Source organism: Podarcis bocagei, assembly GCF_964188305.1.
Source record: "Podarcis bocagei genome assembly, chromosome: 1".
NCBI classification, from domain to species: Eukaryota; Metazoa; Chordata; class Lepidosauria; order Squamata; family Lacertidae; genus Podarcis; species Podarcis bocagei.
The window spans coordinates 20,807,035-20,828,874 of NC_138125.1; the positions used below are offsets into that span (position 1 = coordinate 20,807,035).

Consider the following 21,840-nt stretch of genomic DNA (forward strand, 5'->3'; position numbering starts at 1 on the left):
AGGAAGGAGGAGGAAGAGGCGGGGCCTTGGGGAGAAAACAGAACGCAGGAGACGAACAGGAGGGCGTGGCGGGAGGAATCCGGGCGTGGCTTCCTCCTCGAGGAGAGGGGGCGTGGCCAATGGAATAATGTGAAAACAAAGAGATTGCGCGTTGACTTTTTTCTCCCCCTCCTCAAGAGATAAATGGCGCAAGCCATTTATCTCTACCGCTGCTTTAGGTTTTAGTTAAGTCAGCAAAATCTGCGAGTTTAGTGCAGAAATCCAAAAACCCCTCTGTCCACTGTTTTATTTTATTCTGTATTTTAAAAAGCAAACTCATTATGCAGACCACTTTGCTTCTTTTATTTCAAGCGTATAACTGCTAAAATAAACGCTTCTGCCTTATTCAAGGAAGTACAGATAAAATGGACAGAGCACATTTTCTTCATGTATTTTCCTCGTTTTCTTAACTTCCATGCTATAAATCCAGATTGTAAGTGCACATGTACCCAGTTTTCTTAGAAAATGAAATGCACATTTTAGTCTAATTTTCTATATATGGATAAAGCAAGACATTTCAGCGTTTAAAACAGTAAGAAACAGTCAATGTTTCATAACAGGTTTTACTATAGATTCTTAGTTATCTTATAATTAGCTGAAATAAGACAAAGCTGTAATAAATGCTTCAACTAAGCTGATACTCCTTCAGTTCCTATACCAGGTTCTCAGCAAGGTTAAGCAGCATCACTCATGTTGAATCAGGTTTGCAAAATATAAATTTACATCCATCAAGGAGCTGACGATTGTGTAAATTCACTCACTTTGAGAATTAAAATATCAGTTAAGTATTATCTATCACAATGCACAATTACTATAGCTTTGTGGATGGTTGTTGTTTTTTAAACCACCTTTATCCCAAGAAAATATACTGAGATTACAGCACTGGAAGGTAACTAGTATTGTACTTAAGACCACCTATTCTTCTCCCAATTCAAATACCAATTTCCTTCTTTGGTTTTGAATCAATACAATGAACCATTGTAAGTTACAGCATAGTTGGGGCTTTGCAGAAATACTCATGTAATATAGTAAATAAAGATTCAAAAATACTTTTAGATATACTGTACATTATGTAAACATTCAAAGCAATGCAAATAGTTCTCTTTACACAGTATTAATAGTTTAACAAAAGCAATGAAGGATTGGGCTTTATGCAGAATGTGGCTTTTTATTTTTTCATTACTGTGCTTATCCCATTTGTATTTCAGCTGATGAATACATTCATTATGCCAACAATATATCTATTGTTTAGCATTGCTGCTTGCTACCCTCAAGACTACACCAAATACTGCACACTGTTGTTCGGTTACTGAAAAGTACTGGCCTAATGTTTTAGTGGATCATATCCTAAGAGATGTTTTATTTAATGTTTCGTCTTACCACTCTAATGAATGAGCTAGAGAATGTCTAAATCCACATACAAGAAGTTGAGCTAAATACAAAACTTTTCAATGAAACAAAATCCATTTCATTAAATTAGCTATGGCAAATATTTGGTTTTCTTAAAACCAAGTTATTTGTGAAGCACACTACTGAACAAATACAAAAGTTGTTAGAAGAATTTTAAAGTTAAATATCAGAGACCAAAACTATACTGTGTTACATTGTAACTATCTAAAGGAAAGTTTAACCAAGAACAGTAACTATATATGTGACTATGTTACCTTAAAAATAAATTGGGTAACTAACTCCGAACAACAGTATCAAGGACATAGTTTACAAGTTGGTGTCACTGCAAGTCATGGAACAAGGGATTTTTTGAAAGCAAAGAGTTCAGGTTAATAATTCCCCCCCCCCCCTCTGCCATCAGGCCTCAGAACAAACTATTTAGATCCAGCAGCAACTTTTATTGAAGCCCACTTTGATTGCAAATTCAATCACGACTGCCCATCACTTTTCAAAGCCTCTAGTCTTTGTAGCAAAGCATTTCCAAATGCTTCTCGATACGCTGGGCTAACAGAGTCCAACAGAGAGTAGACAGTCTCGTGATAGGGATTTTGTACGCTGTCATCCACCTGGTCGAAAGCATAGCCAACCACCTGCAAAAAGAGAAAATAACATACTTAAGAAATTAAGTGTCCAAGTGCACACACACAAACAAAAAGGTTGATAAAGAAACCAAACCAGCTGTTATGCGAAAAACTGTTCTAGTGAGTCGCCCTTTTATGGGGCCTTGTAAAGTTTATCAAGATCGTACAATCCCAAGAACTATTTACAAATGGTACTGAATACATTATACCTGAAAGTTATTGAGTAAAACTTGTCTAGTAAAACTGGTGTAGTAATACTGATATATCGCCCAGGACCAGTAATGAGGGCCAGAGCATGATGATGGCTTTTCACAGAAATATCACGAGTAAACCCACCACCACTCCTGAATCCTTCCACTGGGCACTGGGGGCAAAGGGACTCCCCAGTGCTTGGTAGAAGGAACAAGCTATCTTGGTCCTGGCCCCGTGGGGTGAAACTGCCTCACATCTCTTGGCAGGAGTGGCAGTGTTTTCACCCTAGCGCCTTACAGCTTGTTCCATCCTCCGTTTCAACATCACAATGTATCACCTAACTGTGATGTTCGGCTGGTGATCCATTGCAATGTTGAAAAGCTGACATCTCCCAGCCCTATTTTGATATTAATATTGGGGGGGAAACTGAGTCAAAAAGGAACAAGAACTCCATATGTGTTATTTCAGCTAGAGTAACCATGACAGTTGAGATGCACACTAATTGTATATGATTATAGTACTACAGAGTGATTAGTTGGAAAAAGACTTGTATTATGACTGCAAGTTCAATTCATGCAGTTCACAGTTAATACTTACTGAACACAAACAGGCAGAGACAAGACTTCAGTTGTATTCCTAATAAAAACCTTCATGGAGAAAAATCTGTCTACAGTGGTGGATATGTGTGGAAAATATGTGTTTTCTTTCACGGGTGATCATTAGTCATTGGTTTGCATTGTTTGCAATGGTTTAAAGCTGTGGATCACCAGAGAAGGAAGACTTCATTTCTTTAATCAAGGATGGTTACCTCCTGTGGTCCTCTAGATGCTGCTGGAGTACAGTCTTTGGCTATGTTGTCAGGGCCTGATGGTGTTGGAAGACCAACATCTGCAGGGCCACAATTTCACCACCCCTGCTTTAATTCATGGATGGATAGCTTTCAACATGGAAGTTCATGTACATTTAAAAGTATTCTGGCAGATGCAGATGCCCATGCTCCTTGCAGAACCATGACATCACAAGTTGCACCTGCTAATATTTTCCCTTCCAATATAATTATATGTTGAAAGACTGTTATCCATAATTAAAAGATCAAGTAAAGTATTAAATGCAGAATCTTTCAATGCATTAATCATGAAAAGAAAACGGAAGTTTTATTTAGGCAAACGATAGATAGCACCTTTTAGTGAAAAGGCATCTGGGACAAAAAAGCTGCCTAGTAATCAGAAATTCAAGATTTAGGGCCTTCCTACCATGAACCAAGTGACATGGAACACCTTATCTGATGCATTTCTGCCAGTCAGGATCCCCGCAAAGTTTAAAAAAGAAACTGTATAGAAACCCTATTGCAGAAGACTAGAGGGTCAAAACTGGTAACTCCAAACATCTTTTCTCTTAATTAGAAATAGCACTGTATGTTCTTTACATTCTGCTGGAAGATGCCCAGAGTAGCTGGGGAAACCCAGTCAGATGGGCAAGTAATTCATTGTTGTTGTTGTTATAGTAGGTTTGTTAGCATCTTCTATATAAATATAAACATTCTGAAACACTCGGTACAAAAAATAAAAATTGAAGAGGGCTGCTTTTGTGAGAAAGTAGATTACTAAATAGCCTTTGGCTAACATTTCTTTTATAACTAATCTTCGCAAAAGGATGAATTACCCTAAGTCCCGCTTCTGTGAGCTCTAGGCAATATCTGTTCCTTTCCCTAGTTTCCACGTTGATGTACGCCACATCTTCTGCGCCTGGGAGGCTTTTAGAGACAAACATGTTGCTCACAGCAAACAACACATCATTCACAACAGCTTCCGCTTCTAATCTCATGTCCTTCACGTCTGTTCCTTCAAAATCCTTGAATTCAGAATTGTCTTCAACCCCTGTGTTATTGGATAGGTCCATGGGATTGCAGTCCATCTCCATTCTGCACACACAACACAATTTTTAAAATAAAAATATATTCAGAACTATGCTCAGCAAGACAAATGCTCATACACACTGGGAGTTTAAGTTTGTTGTGTTTTAATCATCAGTCAATTGTTATGAATAGCAACCCACTAATGTAGCATATCAATATAAAAAAATAAAAATACAAACCCCCACCATTACCAAGTGAAGGCACTGAAACTTCTGCATATCAGGCTTTTTAAAAAAAATGCAAGGTAAAAGATTCTACAACACAGCAATGACAATGGGATTCTGGAATTCCAAGATATATCTAGAAGATCAGCATACAGACCCCTAAAAAACATGGGTTCTTTAAATACATTATTAATAATCCAAATCAACTATCAGGCCTAAGAAGTCCAAATGGCTAACACTGCATTTCATGCAGCTGTCATTTTACTTATACTCTGTTTTTCTTCTTTAACCAAAGGGCTGCAAAGTAGTTTGTAACAAAATACCGAATTGCAATATACCGTAATTCTTCAAGCTAATATAATTAAAACCAGCAAACTCCATAGTCGAGAAGTCCTAGTGGGAAAAGAAAACTTTTCAGACATCATTTTAAATGCTTCATTTGGGGACCTATTGGATCTCAATGGGGAGGGAGTGCCATAGCAGAAATGCAAACACTGAAAAATTATCTGTTCCTGGTAAATGACACACTCAGCTGCTGATACTAGTGACACCACGAAAATCCATTTTTTCAAATGATATTTAGTGTAAATTATGTGTGTAAATCCCACCTATGTAGATTTGTGTTAATAAGATGTGGATTAACACAAGCAATCATTAAAATGGGCTAGGTAACAGAAAAGTGAAATTTATTTTATTCATTTATTCAATTTGTATTCTGCTGTTCCTCCAGAAATAGTCCAGGACAGCAGACACAGCAATGATAAAAAAACTTTAAAAAACCTAAAAACGGTTTAAAAGCATTCTCAGCCAGTGATCTAAGGGTTGCCAGAATAGTGTCTTTCAGCCATCAAATGTCTGGGCAAACTGAAACATTTTTAATTTTTCCCCTGAAAGTCAGAGTAATGGGGGAGAAAGAAGCATCTTGCTATGATGAAGAGGATCCAACACTGAAAAGGCCTATCACAACTGATACCCATCACTTGCAGATCACAGAATGCAAGATTATTGATAATGAGGATGGTGCTCTTTTAGATACTTGGATTCCAAGCCATTAGGAGCTTTAGATGCTAGTACTAACATCTTGAATTTGACCAGTGCAGAGCTTTCAGGACCGGTGACACATGGTCCCATTGAGCTACCCCACTTACCAGCCTAGCAGGTGCATTCTGCACTAGCTACAGCCCCCTGCAGCCTGCATTACAGTAGTTAATACAAATGCATAATGCTTAGTACTTCTTAAAGGCCAATTTAGCTTTCTTTATATAAAAAATTCTGTGATTTCAATGTGCACCTTAAGAAGTTAGAATAATATTATCATCACCCTCTGCCTCTGGGATGCCTTTCACATAATAAATATAATGTATAGCAATGTCAGCAGGAAAAAGGTTTTGATCCAAACAGTATTGACAACCTGCAATACCTTGGTCTAGAAACCGACTTTTTTAAAACTTAGAAGATGAATACACATCTCTGTTAGCCATTTTGCCTAAAATGAAAGCAAAAGTCCCAGAAGTTCTGCACTCTGTCATGCTCAGCGCCATTGATGCATGCTATAATTCTCCCCTTTCTGCCTTACACCATTTCACACATCTCTGCAGTACCACTAAACTCCATACCCTTTCTCCTTGCTTTCCCCCCTCCTCTTCAGCTAGGGTCACTCTGCCAGGCATTGGTAGTTACAAACCACCATCACTCCAGAAAGCATAATGGAACATTACTTGAAGAAAGGAACATCTTGGTACCCGTTTTGATTCTGAGAAAGCTGATTTGCCAACTCACTACTCAGTACCTGTTCCTCCTGCTCAAAATTATCTTCTACCATCAGTCTGCATTTCCACCTATGCATGTCAGAAACATCTCCCCCGCACACAAAAAAATCACTAGATGTTGTTAGCCATACCGTTTCTTAGGCTGGATAAGACAGACATCTGATTCGGGTGGCGTATAAATAAATGATGATGAAGATTCCTTGTACAATCCATTCCACCTCCTCTCCAGCTTTACCCTGTAGACATACATCTCCTGCCCGCCCACCCGCATTTCAAAACAGAATTTATTTTTGTTTAAGTTTATGCCTGATGAGTTGCCTAAGTGACCGTACACAGGAACAGGACCAACTCTCGCGGGTTCAGGCAAGCACCCACCCAGGGGTGCCAACTTAAATAAAATATTGGGTGGGGGGACAGGGAAGCACCACACAACAGATCACAAGATGTGGCAATTCGAATGGCAATGCCTATCAACTTTGGGGTGGGGAGTGCACCCCCCTCAAATATTTTATTGGGAGGGACCGAAGGGACTTCAGCCCTTCGGAGTTGGCTCCTACTCCCCCACCCACAGAACTGTCCAAAAAGAAATTCAAGACCCAGGATTCGCCGGCCCTCTCAAAACACCCACGCGCTGCTTGCTTGCTTGCTTCCCTCCCTCCTTCCCTTCCCTACACGTGAGGATGCCGCAATCCCACGACATGCAGAGAAGCACGTCCCCGTTAAACAAGAGCAGGCCATGGTTCCGAGAGGGGAAGGGCTGCCAATTTCCCAGCCGGCCTCTTTTAAACAGAAGGAAGGGGACCGTGCTCACTTCCACGAGGAGAAGAACTTCGCCCGCTGCTGGTTTTTATTAATTATTATTAATTATTATTATTATTATTATTATTATTATTATTATTATTATTATTATTATTATTATTATTATTATTATTATTATTGCGCCTTAGTAAGCTTGTCGCCTGACAGGCACAGGCACAGGCTGGTATGGGGGTCAGTTGGCAACCTTCACCCAGCCCCCCCCCCCGCGAGTCTTTCAGAAGCTTTTCTTCCACACAACCCGAGGCACGCGCACACAGCTCCACCTGCCAGTCTAACAAACGGAAGAGAGAGAAACAACGGACGCCGACGACGTACCTGCCCCTACTCCATCCCGTCCCTACTCTCCGGCTCTTCGCCACCCGCGAGCCGCTCTATCCCGTCCTTAAGTTCTCGCGAGACGAGAAGCTGAGCAGCCAGCCCTGTTCCTCCCTCTCTCAGCTGTTTTGCGCCCGACCCCTCTCGCTCTCTTTTCCCTCCTCCCGCTCGCGACCTTTTCTCTCCCCAGTCACGTGCCGAGGCCCCGCCCACGATTGGCGGGACAGGCGCCTGGGCAAAAGCGCCGAGAGACTCGGTGGAAAGCCATACTGACACTTCCGGCTCTCGACTGAGCTTGCGGAGCGACGCACAGCCGTAGGGGGAGTTGGCGGAGGAGCAGGGGAACCCTCGCATTTACTGTTGCTCTTTTACAGAGATCAAATAAACAAGTGTTTCTCATTGCAACATACGCTGATGCTTCTGAATGCCGGTTGCTGGAAACTTCAGAAGTGCTCTTCTGCTGCTTGCACGTTTCACACAGGCAGGACCCGGCCCAAGCATTAGACAAATTGAGGCGACTGCCTCAAGCAGCGGGATCCACAGGGCAGAGGATCCCGATGTAGAGCTAATGGCATGGCTCTCCCAACTTGAATTTGACTGGACCCAGAGTTCATCTTCTGAAATCTTCCGCCAGATTCAGGGTTTTTGAGGAATTATAATAACACCGATGCTTCTGCGTGTGTATGTGAAGGGCGATGGATATTGTTGTATTGTTATATTTCATTACTTTTTATTGTGCATGTAAGCCCCATGGATAAGTTTTGTGTTAGGCGGCAAATAAATATTGATGATGGTAATGATAGCACGTTATTTAAGTTACTGCTGTTTTAATTACATGATTTAATGATAAAAGTCTGAAAAAGCTATTTTAAACCACAAAAAAGCCACACAGCGAGACAAGCAGAATGTAATGATATGCGGAAATGTTTTTATGCAGAAAGGTTGGGCGACCCACGCGAGGGCTCCCCAACTTCGCTCAGAGGAGGAAACCCTCGTGTCATTTCCGCCTCCTTCGCCCCGCCCTCCCCAACGTTTCCGTCCCCCCAGCGCCGGGACGGATGACGACGCTCTCCCGTGGGAGGGACGTCCAGCCGAGCGTAGTTACAGTCCCGTGGGCGGGGCCAAATGAGCACAACAACCAGCCAAGCGCGCTGATAGGGAGGCGGAGTGCGAGTGGGCGGGGCGAGAAGCGGGCCCCGCTACGAGCTCAGTCGGAGGAGACTGTGAGGGCAGCGAATGAGAAGGGAAAGAGACCCTCGTGGCTGTTGTGCCGCCGTAAGCCCCGCCCCTTCCCTCCCTCACTCGGGAAGGCGGGGTTGCGCTGACAAGATGGCGGCTGCGGCTGCTAGTGCTGCGTGAGGAGGCGGTGGCGGCGATGGAGGCTCTTGTTATCGTCCGCGCGGGAATTCCCTCAGGACTTGCCGCTTTCCTGGACGGCGCTGAATAGGAATTGTGGGGAGAGGAGCCTGGCTCACCGCGGGCCGGGCCTCCCCTCATTCTTCCCAGCCCTCATAACCAGCCTTTTCTTTTCGGAGGAGGGCAGCCCCTTCCTCGTCTTCGCCCAGCCGGTGGCTCCTTTCCCTGCGGACCCCGCAGCTCCGTCCCCTCGCCTGCCAGCCCGTGGATCGCAGCCGCCATGCCTTGGCCCTTCTCGGAGTCCATCAAGAAGAGGGCCTGCAGGTACCTGCTGCAGAGGTACCTGGGCCACTTCCTCCAGGAGAAGCTCAGCTTGGAGCAGCTCACCCTGGACCTCTACCAAGGCACAGGCTCCTTGGCACAGGTGCCCCTAGACAAGTGGGTAAGTGGTGCTTCACGCGTCTCTTAGGAGCAGTAGGGTCGTGGAGTTGGAAGGGACCCCGAGGGTCACCTGGTCCGACCACCTGCAATGCAGGAATCTCGGCTAAAGCATCCATGACAGGTGGCCACCCAACCTCTGCTTAAAAACCTCCAAAGGAGAGCCCACCACCTCTCGTGGGAGTCTGTTCCACTGCCCAACAGCTCTTCCTGTCAGAAAGTTTTTCCATATGTCTAGTCGGAATCTCCTTTCTCGTATCTTGAATCCGTTGGTTCAAGTCCCACCCTCCAGAGCAGGAGAAAAGAAGCTTGCTCCGTCTTCCATGCGTCAGCTCTTGAGATATTTGAAGATGGCTATCATATCTCCTCTCTTAACCTGACTAAACATGCCCAGCTCCCTCAGTTGTGTGCCTTGTAAGGCTTGGCTTCCAGACCCTTGATCATCCTCCTCTGCACACATCCCAGCTTGTCAATATCATTCTTAAATTGTGGTGCCCAGAACTGGACACAGTACTGCCAAGTGTGGCCTGAGTAAAGCAGCATAGAGTGGATCTGGACGCTATACTTCTGATGATGCAACCTGGAATAGAATTAGCTCCCCCCCCCCCATGGCATAACATCTCCTGCCTACCCCTCATACTTCCCCTCTGAGGAGCTTGCTATCTGTCAAGTGTCAAGAGCTGTCTTTTCACTTTGACAGACATGCCCTAGCCAACTGTTTAAACTTCCTGTATCCTGATTCTGTCACAGTTACTGCTGCAATAATTGAGCAATTTTCAATGCATGAGGGTTTGGGGTGATCCAAAGTTGACAAGCAGTCATCTTTTTTACTCTGTGAACACTGCATTTCACTTCCAAGCACTTGGACTTGTAACCTAAATGCTTCTCCCTGCCCACTCCAATAACAATAATGAAATTCCCATTGAAGTGAATACATCGTCTGCGGCAGCATTCCCCATCCTGATGTCCTCTGGATGTTGTTGCATGTCAGATCTCATCAGCCCTGCCCATTGGCCATGCTTGCTGGAGCTTATGGGAGTTAAACAACACATGGAGGGCTTTGATCAGATTTTTTTTTTGAGGGAAAGGGAAAATCAGAAGATAGAAGGGAAAAGGAGACAGGTGTCTTATTCAGTCTGTAATCTTAAACATGCTCATAATCTTAAAGTTGCTAATTCATTGACACTATAGAAATTTCGGGTCCGTATGTCGGCGATTAACTTCCAGCTAAGTGGCTATTGGGGTATGGAGTGCTATTTGTACAAACTAGCTTGTCTACTGCACTGAAGTGTCAGGAAGCACATTATTTTGGTTATGTGGTTGCTTTCAACTTGGTATTGGTCAACTCAGTTTTCGTAGTCGAAATAAAATAAAATAAAGAGAATAAAAAAATTCCTTCCAGTAGCACCTTAGAGTGCATGCACACGAAAGCATACCAATAACAAACTTAGTTGGTCTCTAAGGTGCTACTGGAAGGATTTTTTTTGTATAAATATATGTGTTTTTTGGGGGGGGGGTGTAGCCTGCTCTGTTTCTCTCCAGGTGATCTGGAGACCAATTTAAAACATTTTTTTCTTTACCATTTGAAGATGTTTAATTTTATGATGTTCTATTTTTCTATGTTCATACGTTTTAAAAACACTGGCTAGCTGTGAATCCTGAAAACAATTTTTATATGGTATGTCCAGCATTTGTGTAAGCAGTTCGAGTTTGGATGTAACTGACTTCATAAGCATAAAGGTTGTTCTCATATGACCCTGTGGCACAGTTCAGTTTTTATAGCCAGTAGGTAGGCTTTGAATGTTTTGATTTACCGTAAATATCCTCTAGTGGACACCCCAGGACCTTTGCTCCCTTCAGCAAGCTATGCTAGAAAGAATAAGTAAATTAGTAACTGCCTTTTAAATATGCTGATTCTTCAGTTTTGAGTTGACTATTTTGCATGCCTACTGTTTTCTAAATAGTACAAATGTTTCTCTTTATAATGTATAAATGCATCTCATAAAGTTTTAAGAACCAGAAGTCATCCCCCAACTGTGAGGAACCCCCACACTGAAGTAGAGGCATGTGAATCACCGGTTACCTTCCATATCTGGGGCATCTCTGTCTGTTTCTCTACAGTTACTGTCTGTCATGTCTGCTGTGATAGTTTAGCTGGATAATTTCATTGTGATAATAGAGAGCTGCACCTGAATGCTACAGTCCTGGAATTGGTATGCTGTGGTGGGGGTATTTTTGATTATGTCTCTCTCCAGGTGTACCCATTGTTTTGTTTTGTCTTCTGGAATGTATGGGGATTATGTGGCACACTTGGTTGTAGATATTTGAGGTTTATTCATTGTGATCACATTTGACCCAGATTACTCAAAGAGATCATTGGTAGGATCAGCCAACAATAGGTTGTCTCTTGAGCATTTTTTCCACTGTAGTGTAAAGCAGTGCTTAGGAAACCAACATACTGGAACCTCCCTATTCAGTATTTTAACAGATGTTACTTGGTTTCTTTCTTGAAAATCTACAGCCTGCACTAAATGGGAAAGGCCTTTTAAAGAAAAATACAATTGAATTAAAATCTAGTCTTTTCTGCATTGTGATACAGATGTGAAACTGAATGGGTACATATTGACAGTTGTGTTCAAGTTTGTTCATAATCCATGTCAATGAGAATTAAATAATATTACTGCTCACTTAATAGTGCTCTCTGGAACTTTATGTATAGTGAGATAAGGAGCAGGCTTCAGATTTATATATAGTGCCCTTAATTTTGGTGTAGCTAACATCCACTGGATGTTGTGGACTAAAACTTTCATGAACCCCGAATGTTTGCCATTCTTTCTGGGGCTGATGGAGTTATAGTGCAGAATGCTGGAGGAGACCATTTTGGCTACCTGTGCATTAACTTTCCCCAACCTGATGGCATTCAGATCATTTTGACCTACTACTCTCATCATCCTTGGCCATTCAACATCATGGCTGGGGCTGATTGGAATTGTAGTAAAAAAATAAATCTGGAGGCCAGCAGCTTGGCTTTTTGGCTTATTCCTACCCTGTCATAGCATGTGCAGCAGGAGTGAGTAATTTATGGTCCTTCAGCTGTTGTTGGACTCCAACTCCTATGAAGCTCAACCAGCATGGGTAAGCTTCAGGGATGATAGGAGTTGTAGTGTAACAACATCTGGTGAGCCATTCCTGTTTTCAAATGTGAACTTTATTAATGCAAGCATATTTCGGCGAGGATGCTATTGAGCCCAAAACTCATTCCAATCTTTCAACACTTAAAGGTTCTGTGGTTTACCTATTAGCAGATCTGTAGTCAGTATAGTTTAGTGAAGTGCCATCATTGTCATATGGAGGATGTTCCTACCTTTATCAGTGTTGTTTGGTTGAGGGACGTGATATTGGTCTCAGTCTCCCCCAGCAGTGCCCAAGTGGGTTTGCAATTTGGCATCAGTATAGACTTGATAGCTGGGGAGCCAGATTTCTGAGAGTTTATCAGGGTAGCACCCTCTCTTTCTGTGTTCTCTGGATAGATATTTGAATTCTGTTACTTTGTATTGTCTATCTACCCCGCTTACTAACATAACTTTTCTGATTGGTAGAGGTGGTCTTGGACTTGACTCCAAAATTTTTAGGTCTTGGGAGATTCCAGCATCCACAGGGGAGCAGTTCAAGCCTTAATGGCTGCCATGAGGCTATCCCAAAACATTTTGGACCCAACACATGTAGCTGTGTGTATGCCCAGTCTGATGCCATAGATCTAGATTACTACTGGTAAAGTTGAGGCTGTTAGAAGCTCTTAATGCTTGGTGGGGGGCAATTCAGTTGGTCCTCTTGGGGAGGCTTATGGTTTTGGATGATTTCCTGGTGTCTCTGCAATAAGACAACTGCATGTGTAAATATCATTGCTTCCAGGTGTCCTTTTACACTGACTAGGGATAAATTGGCAGCATGGTATTTCAGGGAGTTTGGAGTGATGAAATAGTTGAGGTGATAACTTGAATGCAGATGAAGGAAAAGATGGGAGAAAACTGCCAGAAGTAACCTGGGGAGTGCAGATTGCACACTTCTGAACAAGAAATAGGGAAAAGGTAGTGTTTCCTGGAGAGTATGCATACTGACTGGAGAATGTGCATATTGCCAGAGAATGTACAAAATGCAGCCAAGGTATGTACATGCCCCCAAACCTGTTGTGGATTATGCATAATGGCTGGAGAATGTACAAAGTTCATCTGAGATATGCACTTCCCCTAAGGCTTGTTGGGGATTATGTATAGTGACCGGGAAATGTGTGCAGTTCATGGAAGGCTTATATGCACCTTTCCCATGAGGCCTGGGGAATATGCACATTGGCCAGTTATTATGCACATTAATTACTCAAAATACATTCCTTCTCTCTCCCTCTCTCTCTCTCTCTCTCTCTCTCTCTCTCTCTCACACACACACACACACACACACACAAACACACAAATATATATATGACATATAACCCATTTTCACCAAAACCACGGGTCCACAATTCACTTTAGTATTTAATACTGAAGGGAACTTACATTATTTTTGATATAAAATGTCATGGGCATCAACAAAAATTGATCATATGCTGCTTATGTAATATGCAAAGCAATTCTTGATTCTTTTTTCTCTTTGTTTCAGAGTCTTAATGAGATTCTTGAATCAGCAGATGCTCCTCTGGAAGTCACTGAGGGATTTATTCAGTCAATTTCTCTTTCTGTGCCCTGGGGTTCATTACTTCAAGATAATTGTGCGCTTGAAGTGAAGGGCTTAGAGATGGTCTTCAAGCCAAGACCCCGACTAAGTAAGTTAAGAAGGATCATTGACGAAAACAAGTTATGCCTATTTAATTTTCTGAATAGTGGACTATTGGGACATCCCACAGTGAGTACTGATTTCTCCAAAGCAGCAGGGTGACCCCCAACTTCAGCACATTATAGAGAAGCAGATACTACTTTCTTCCTGGGGAGGCTGATACTTCTGTTGTGAGTGTCGCCCACAGCTCAGAGGTACCATTCACAGAATTTCTCATTCTTGTATACAGAAGCTGGGCTTCTAATTTATCCCTGTATGCGTGTGCTTTGGTTATGGTTGAACATTTACTGAAGGCCATTTATGACAAAGCACCTGAGGCTTATCTCTTCTTTTCCAGCTTCTGGTTCAGAGCCCATGTATTGGTCAAGCTTCATGACTAGTAGTATGCAGCTTGCAAAAGAATGTCTTAGCCAGAAACTGACAGATGAACAAGGAGAAGGTTCCCAGCCTTTTGAAGGGCTTGAAAAGTTTGCTGAAACAATTGAAACAGGTACGATGGACTCTTTGAGCTTACAAAGCACTATATCAAGATGCGCTACGTAAAGCTGAGAGATCTTTTGCCAACTGAGTTGACCTTGATAATGTATTTCATGTGTAAAACCTAGCAGTTTGCTCAGGTTAGAAGAAGCTCCCTGTTTGATGGTAACAGTAGTCAGCTTTCAAATTTGGGCCATGATGTACCAATATGCAAATCTTGCTGTGTCCACAGTGGAAATTGCTTGGGGGAAGTGAACCCTCTTCCCCCAAGTCTGCATGCATGGACCAAAATGCATCAGTCATTATCTAAAAAGGAAAACCAGCTTGTGTGTTCCCTGCAATGTTTCAGAGTTCTTTCTCTTCCCAGCACCATAGTCCCAAGTTACTCCTATCCTGGGGAGGAAAAGAAGAGCTGGGTAGTTTCAGGGCTGCACATACCAGCTGCTCCTTCTACATAATTTTTTGCATACGTGAGGAGGGTAAGAGGGCTCATAGTATTTTATGTTAATTTCTCTTTATTGGTATAGCCAACAGATATCTGCATAGCTGAAATCATATTTTATATTCATGTTTCTAAGTGACACGTCCCCCTCCATTTTGCTTTCTTCACTATAGTTTTAAGGAGAGTGAAAGTCACCTTTTTAGACACTGTTCTGCGAATTGAACATGTGCCAGATAACTCAAAAAGTGGGACAGCACTTGAAATCCGCATTGAAAAGTAAGTAGTATTGTTCTTCTAAGTAGAGTTTAGAATGTTATCTTGTCCTTGTGTGTGAGAATTCGTTTTATTTTTTTATTTATTTGATATCTGTCTGGCCTTTTCTCCCCAAGGAGTCTAAGCTGGGGAACAGTAAAGCATTTTAAAACGGCCAAGTCTCCTGATTCATGGTTGCTAGGAGCAGTATATTTCAGCCACCAAATATGTGGGTGAACAGGAATGTTTGTAACCTCACCAGGGAGGGCATTTCATAAATGAGGAGCTGCTACTGGGGAATGCATGTGAAGAAATGGGCTTTTGGGTGCACATCAGATCAGGTTCTGAATGGACAATACCTACAGCACGAGTGAAATAGGTTTCCAGCACTCAATTCTCCATGGGGGGTGCTGACTGCTTGGGTCACGGTGCTACAATAGATTTTAAGACGCAATTCCAATTAGAGAGCAAGGCTCAGTGAACCTGTTTTTAAGTAAACAGGCTTGGGATCATGCTGTACATACTCTCACTGTGGATTTTAAAATTAAAAATTTACTTTTGAATAATTGAAGTAAACAGCAACCAAATTATTGAAAAGTAATCTTCTAGATTTACTAGTGCCTCTTTTAAGAAAACCAAGAATGGAACGCTGTCCAACATGACTGTAGAAGTATTTCATTATTTTATTTCCACCCTTCTAGAACGATGTACTACGATGAAACCGCCGATGAATGCTCTGGAATTAATGTGCATCAGCCCACAGCTTTTGCTCACAAATTGTTACACCTCACAGGTGTTTCTTTCTTCTGGGATGAATTTCTGGCATCAGCAAAATCCTCTCCAGTGTGTTCAGCTACACAATTGGTAAAAAAAAATAAAAAATCTACATATATGCATATGTATAGTTAATGAAACGTAGAATATATTTTAAGGGACATGGGTGGCGCTGTGGTTTAAACCACTGTGCTGCTTGGACTTGCCGATCGGAAGGTCGGCAATTTGAGGCCCCGCGACGGGGTCAGCTTCCGTTGCTCTGTCCCAGCTCCTGCCAACCTAGCAGTTCGAAAGCACACAGTGCAAGTAGATAAATAGGTACTGCTCCGATGGGAAGGTAAACGGCGTTTCTGTGCTCTGCTCTGGCTTTGCCAGACGCAGCTTAGTCATTCTGGCCACATGACCCAGAAAAACTGTCTGTGGAAGCGGACAAACGCCGGCTCCCTCGGCCTGTAAAGCGAGATGAGCGCCGCAACCCCAGATTCGTTTGTGACTGGACTTAACTGTCAGGGGTCCCTTTACCTTTACTAGAATATATTTTGCTATGTGATGAGTTGCTTCCATGCATTTCTTCTAGCTATCTCTTGGACATATGAACCCAGAAAGTGACCCTATGCCCAGCTGTTCTTTACTCTCAGATTTATTTCGCTCCTTGCAGTGTTTGATGTCTCTGCTTCTGCGAGGGCTAAATTGAGCAAGGTTTATAGCATTGGGTTAATTCCATTTATACATTATGCCCTACAATTTTATAGTAAATGAATTCTGAATGAGGATACCCATCATGATTTTAGTGGCTAGAATGTTCTCTTGTCTGTGGGAATTCCGGTTCAAATCCCTAGTCTGTCAAGGCTGCTCAGTGAGCAACATTTTTCAGTGTAGCCTAAGTCAAGAGTTGCTGCTAATGTAAAATTGCTACTTGGAGGTCTTTAGAGGAAAGAAGATACAGATGTAACAAAGTAATGCTAGGAGTTCATCAAGTGCAGTTTGACAATCAGTATGTTCATTAAAATGAGGTGTCATATTTAAGAGTATAAAATAGTCAATTTGTGTTATGGAATTAATGCCTTTCCTTGTATTTCTTTTAAAGGCAACAGAACCAAAGCTCTCACCTAGCTGGAACCCAAAAATTGTGTATGAACCACACCCACAATTAGCAAGAAACTTGCCAGAGGTTTCTCCATCTGATCCTGTGCAAATATGTAAGCTGATTGGAAGGATGGAACTGAGCCTTACATTAAAGCAAAATGAAGTGCTTCCAGGAGCAAAGGTTAGTTGTAGCTTCATGCATTACAGGTAAAAGACATGTGTTCAGATTGCCAGGGCAGGAGTTCAGTTGTAGACAAAAATTGCAGTCATGCGTTTCCCCCTTGTTATGTTTACAGATAGGTAGCCGTGTTGGTCTGCCATAGTCAAAATAAAAAAATTCCTTCCAGTAGCACCTTAAAGACCAACTAAGTTAGTTCTTGGTATGAGCTTTCGTGTGCATGCACACGAAAGCTCATACCAAGAACTAACTTAGTTGGTCTTTAAGGTGCTACTGGAAGGAATTTTTTTATTTTCCCCTTGTTATGTGTTACTCCAAGGCTTGAGGTGATACCTTGCTTTATTCCCTATTCCTCTTTTTCCTTGATGCACACAGCTGAACTCTCCTTGCCAACTTGGTGGGCCTGAAAAAGGGAGAAGGGTAGGCACGTTTAGATCTCCAGGCAATTGCACAACTGACATTTATAAGCATCTAGAAAATTTCCAGAGCATGCAAGCAACTACTGCATGCTAGTTCTTGCTTCCTCTCTCCTGGATTCAGCATAAAGGCCAGCCCAGGACAGAAGCAAGGTAACTGTAGTGTGGGCACCTGGAAGCTGACACTCTGCCACTCTTTATGCAGGTGCTCCTGCTGTTACTGAATGTTCCTTTTAGTCAGTTGATGGCCAGGCACAGATTGTATTCACCCTGTGACCTTTGTTTTTGTTTGATTTCCTAATACATCAGTGGCTGCATTCTGATAGAAAGCTAAGTCATACTTTGTACATTGAAGAGGCTGGAATCCAGCTCACATTGAAGCAAACCTAATATACAGCTGTCGCCTTTGGTGGTTTGTTGTCTTCCACCCAACCCTGCACTTCCTCTGTGAATGGATAGCTGCTATATGAAAGTATTTAATGGGGTCCAAAGGATCGCCAGTTCTCTAACCGTTGGCCACCTGCAAAAACAGGGCGGGGAAGTAAAAAACGCATCTCCTCCAAAATCCTCAGTGGCTTGCAGCATGACCCTGAGCCAAAACAAAGTCAAAAAATGACCCTCTCTTCCCCATTCCTAGGTACCTCCCTATGAAGGATTGCTAGCTTTTTGTATTAGTCCTTTCCCTCCAACAGTCCTGAACAAAATTCCTTCATTTTGTGCCTGCTCTTTCAATGATGGTTCATTTTTTTCAGTAGTCAAATTACTGGTGAGCAAGCAGAAAAACAATAACTGGAGTCCTTGGGATCTAAAAGGAGGTAGACGGGTTGCTGCAAAAATACTTTAGTGGGAAATGGGCATGGGGTTGGCATTGGTGTTTAGGGGAAACTTTTAGATGAAACTGTAACTGTCTCTGTTGAACTGCTGATAACAGCTTGCTAAGAGAGAGGGAAACCCCCCGTTAATATATATATCATTAGAATTGGGAGAAAGTGCCCTTCATCCTTTAAGAGAAATAAGAATAATTTCCTCAGAAGGCTACTGTGGAACTAGGCAGCTAAGATGCAGAGAGAGAGCTTGTGAGTGAAGAGGCCGTTGGGGAAATGTAACCCAGGAAGAATCTCTTAGCCATGTGATGGGTTTGATTTTCTCATCTCTCTCACATTCCATTTCTGTAGCCAGGCAGAGTTCAATTCCCCACACAGTCATGAAGCTTACTTGGTGACCTTGTCCAGTCACCATCTCTCAGTCTAATGTTCCTCACAGGGCTGTTATGAGGATAAAATGGAAAGGGAGAGAACCATATACACCACCTTGTCCTCTTTGGAGGAAAGGTGAGAAATAAATGAGTAAATAAATAGGATTAAATTTGGATGCAGAGTTCAGGCATAATAACAAACCACAGTTAGTGCAAGCCAAGATTCATAAACCAGTGTCAAAGCACAGTATAGATCATGAAGTATTTTTGCTCCTAACCAATTATAATGAACTTGATTAGGTTTGGATGAACAGACAAGTCAGGATTTAGCTCATCGTGTAAATCAACCAAAACAAGAAAGCATCATTACATAAGTCTACATGTAACAGGAAAGTGATAAGGCTTCTGATGTAAACATAAGCAATTCTTTAAGGAATTGCTGCTCACAGACAACTAGTGCTGTCTCTAAGATACACTCAGTTAAGTGATCCCTGTTGCTTAAAGATGGTGAGATGAAATGTTTTGGAAGCCATTTGGAAGGAATTGGTTACTTTTTAGAGCTTCTTTTAGGCTTCCTTTTGGCAGGATATGCTGGCAGTGGCATCTGTCGCAGGAGCAGGCAGTAAAAGAAGAAATTACTGGGTCAAAGGAAAAAGAGAGACAGAGAATTTATCCTATCATAAAGACCCAGAATATTGTTTGGTTTTATTGTAAAAAGTCTATTGGTATTAGAATATGTTCTGATTTCTACAGAGTGGGAATGAGAGATGGAATTCTAAAGCTAAAGAGGAAACAATGGTTTGCCTCTGAGCATCTTCATACAATTTTGTGCTATGTCTGGCAACTTACATATACTGCAACTGCCAAAAGTTTTATATGCCAGCAATTGGGAACTGCTGCAATGCTATTGTAAAATAGAGCATATTTTACTGTTGAACTGAAAGTCCAGGCCTTTTCAGCATGTCCAGTACATTTTGTAACATTGTCAGTGCCATCTTAGCTACCAGGGTTAGTCCAGTATTCTGCCTTTGTTTATTTTGAAAGTTGTGTTTTTAATTTCATTACTAATGATTGTATGGCTAGCCTGTTTCGTGTGTTGTTTCTGTATAGCAGGTTGTAAACATTTAAAAGAGATGAATTTAAAAACTTACAGTGTGAATTGGCCTTTCAGGCTCCCTTTTTGTGGTAATAGGCAAGGATCTGGGAAGAGGTCTCACATGTGTCCAGTCCAATGTTGAAAGCCTCAGCTGCAGATTTAAAATTGTCAGGCAATTGTACAAACTGGCCCAGAAGCACAAGCCACCTTATAGATTCTGAGTATTCAAATGGCCCTTGTTCAATGCAGAGATGTCAAAGTAAGCATTATAAGCATCCAAGTGTGGACCTAATGCTGGTATCCAGAACAATTTAAATGCTGTGTTGTGGTACCCTATCAGTCTTTGAGTGAATATAGTGTGTATACAGACCAATAATAATAAGGAATTAAAGCTGGGAATGAAATGTCTGTTTTGGTTCAATGATTAGACAGTACATAATCCAAGAATTGGAAAAAAAGAATTCTTGTGATCTGTATTTCTTGAATATATTCTTTATTCTTCTTAAGTTGGATGTAGATGGAGAGATAGATTCGATACACCTATTCCTGTCACCCAGACAGGTACATCTTCTGCTGGATATGTTAGCAGCTATCGCTGGACCAGGTGAGCCAAAGTTAAATTGCCTTGTATGGTTAGAAAGAGTATGCACACTACATTAAACCCGTTGCACTATTTCCAAGGTTTTGAATAATCTCTAGACTAAGGGCAGTATCAAAAGTTCACCTTTAAAGTTAAACACTCTTATATCCCATATGTTGAACTGCAAAGGAAAGCACATGCTTAGAACTCTTCCTTTGAAACCCAAGGGTTTTTAAAACGCTTTGACTAGATTGGCCTTAAATTACTGAAGCTTTTCTTTTATTTCAAAAAGTCTAAAGAACTTTCTCGTAAGTAGATTTGTATTGTTCCTCCTTCTGAAAGCAGCTAATAAGAATTGGAAATAGCCAAAAGGATCTGAAACCAGTTTAGTAGCTCCATAGTTGTGATTAATATTAGAAACATATTTTTCTCATGCTGTCTTTATCTAGTCTTCATCAGTTAGTGTTGTTGTGATTTTTTTTGAAAGCCCGTAAGGGATGATAAATGTTTGTTTCCCTTTCTCCTTCCTCATACACTTCCATGCAGAGGGCTATTTGTTTAGGCAACAAAAGAAGATTCAAGATCTCTGCCCAAAAAGTAAATAGTGTATTTTAAAGTAATGCTTGATAGATTTTTCTTAAACAGAGAAATTCTCAAATCAGGAAGCTTTAATTCCCTCCTTATATGCCAGATTGTTCCTTTTGTACACAAATTTCTAACATATTTCTTCCTGTCTTCTAAAAAAATCCAAACAAACCCCCAAATGGCCCTTCTGCTAATTTACGGCAAGCCTGAAATTGGGAGAAAAACATTTCAACCTGAAGTGCTCAAAATGTTCACACAAATTCTGTTGAGTGCCTTTCTTTGTGAAATGGAAATGTTGCTTGGAATTAGTTTTCTTTTAGGTAACAGTTTTTTAAAAGTGTGATTTTTATTACAGCTAAACGAGGTGTTGTTTGGGGAAAATGATTTGGTGTTTGGATATCTCTGGGGCTTGGGAATTGAATCGGAGGTCAAGTTGCCACACCCTGTTTTCAATTACAGAGAATCCTAGCAGAATAGAATTGTGCAATAAAGATAGGAGAAACCGGCCAATGCAGCAGGAAGATGAATATCGGATTCAGATGGAGCTCAACCGCTATTTAAGAAAAGACACATTGCCAACAGGAGCACAGTCTGATCCGAGTTTCTATGAGACGGAGGCAGCCAGAACTCCTTCAAGCCGGGGTGAGCAATTGAACATCTTAGGGTGCTTTTTGGTTTCCTCTTTGCTTTGGAGCAAGACTTGTTCTTGGTTACAGTACTGCTCAACTTAGAGCAGCCTTTCTCTACCTGTGGGTCCCCAGATGTTGTTGAAATACAACTCCCATCAACCCTAGCTGGCAAGGCCAGAGCTCAGGGATGATGGGAGTTGCAGTCCAACAACATCTGGGGACCCACAGGTTGAGAACCACTGACTTAGAGGTTGGAGCAGGTAGGT

At 41.9% G+C, this 21,840-nt stretch overlaps 2 protein-coding genes across 6 annotated transcripts in view; one reads left to right on the forward strand and one right to left on the reverse strand.

Annotated features, from left to right (window-relative positions):
* Positions 1 to 318: 318 nt before the first annotated feature.
* Positions 319 to 7,399, reverse strand: GSKIP (GSK3B interacting protein). 3 transcript variants are annotated; one of them, XM_081185776.1, is made up of 3 exons: positions 7,244 to 7,399; positions 3,924 to 4,182; positions 319 to 2,078 (listed from the first exon to the last, which is right to left on the reverse strand). In XM_081185776.1, exons 2-3 carry the CDS (start codon positions 4,179 to 4,181, stop codon positions 1,917 to 1,919), a joined length of 420 nt encoding a protein of 139 aa, XP_081041902.1. In that variant the 5' UTR covers position 4,182; positions 7,244 to 7,399; the 3' UTR covers positions 319 to 1,916. The 3 variants fall into 3 exon arrangements, with proteins under 3 accessions (XP_081041902.1, XP_081041903.1, XP_081041901.1); XM_081185777.1 differs by having other exon boundaries at positions 7,248 to 7,390; XM_081185775.1 differs by lacking the exon at positions 7,244 to 7,399 and adding an exon at positions 6,241 to 6,424.
* Positions 7,400 to 8,475: 1,076 nt separating this feature from the next.
* Positions 8,476 to 21,840, forward strand: part of ATG2B (autophagy related 2B) — a 45,658-nt gene continuing 32,293 nt past the window's right edge. For 2 of the 3 annotated variants that reach the window (XM_081171900.1, XM_081171901.1), the window contains exons 1-8: positions 8,477 to 9,041; positions 13,691 to 13,853; positions 14,202 to 14,354; positions 14,957 to 15,059; positions 15,737 to 15,899; positions 16,897 to 17,076; positions 20,288 to 20,384; positions 21,405 to 21,587. In XM_081171900.1, the coding sequence (XP_081028026.1) occupies positions 8,880 to 9,041; positions 13,691 to 13,853; positions 14,202 to 14,354; positions 14,957 to 15,059; positions 15,737 to 15,899; positions 16,897 to 17,076; positions 20,288 to 20,384; positions 21,405 to 21,587 (1,204 nt within the window). In that variant the 5' untranslated portion in view covers positions 8,477 to 8,879. Of the gene's footprint in view, positions 9,042 to 13,690; positions 13,854 to 14,201; positions 14,355 to 14,956; positions 15,060 to 15,736; positions 15,900 to 16,896; positions 17,077 to 20,287; positions 20,385 to 21,404; positions 21,588 to 21,840 lie in introns of all 3 variants that reach the window. The other variant, XM_081171902.1, reaches the window with a different exon arrangement.

Coding starts and splice junctions, on each gene's coding strand:
- GSKIP (XM_081185775.1), bottom strand. CDS start 6,380: ATGCGGGTGGGCGGGCAGGAGATGTATGTCTACAGGGTAAAGCTGGAG. Junction 4,183..6,240: donor CTTATCCAGCCTAAGAAACG/GTATGGCTAACA, acceptor TTGTGTGTGCAG/AATGGAGATGGACTGCAATC. Junction 2,079..3,923: donor TCACAGAAGCGGGACTTAGG/GTAATTCATCCT, acceptor CTCTTTTTGCAG/GTGGTTGGCTATGCTTTCGA.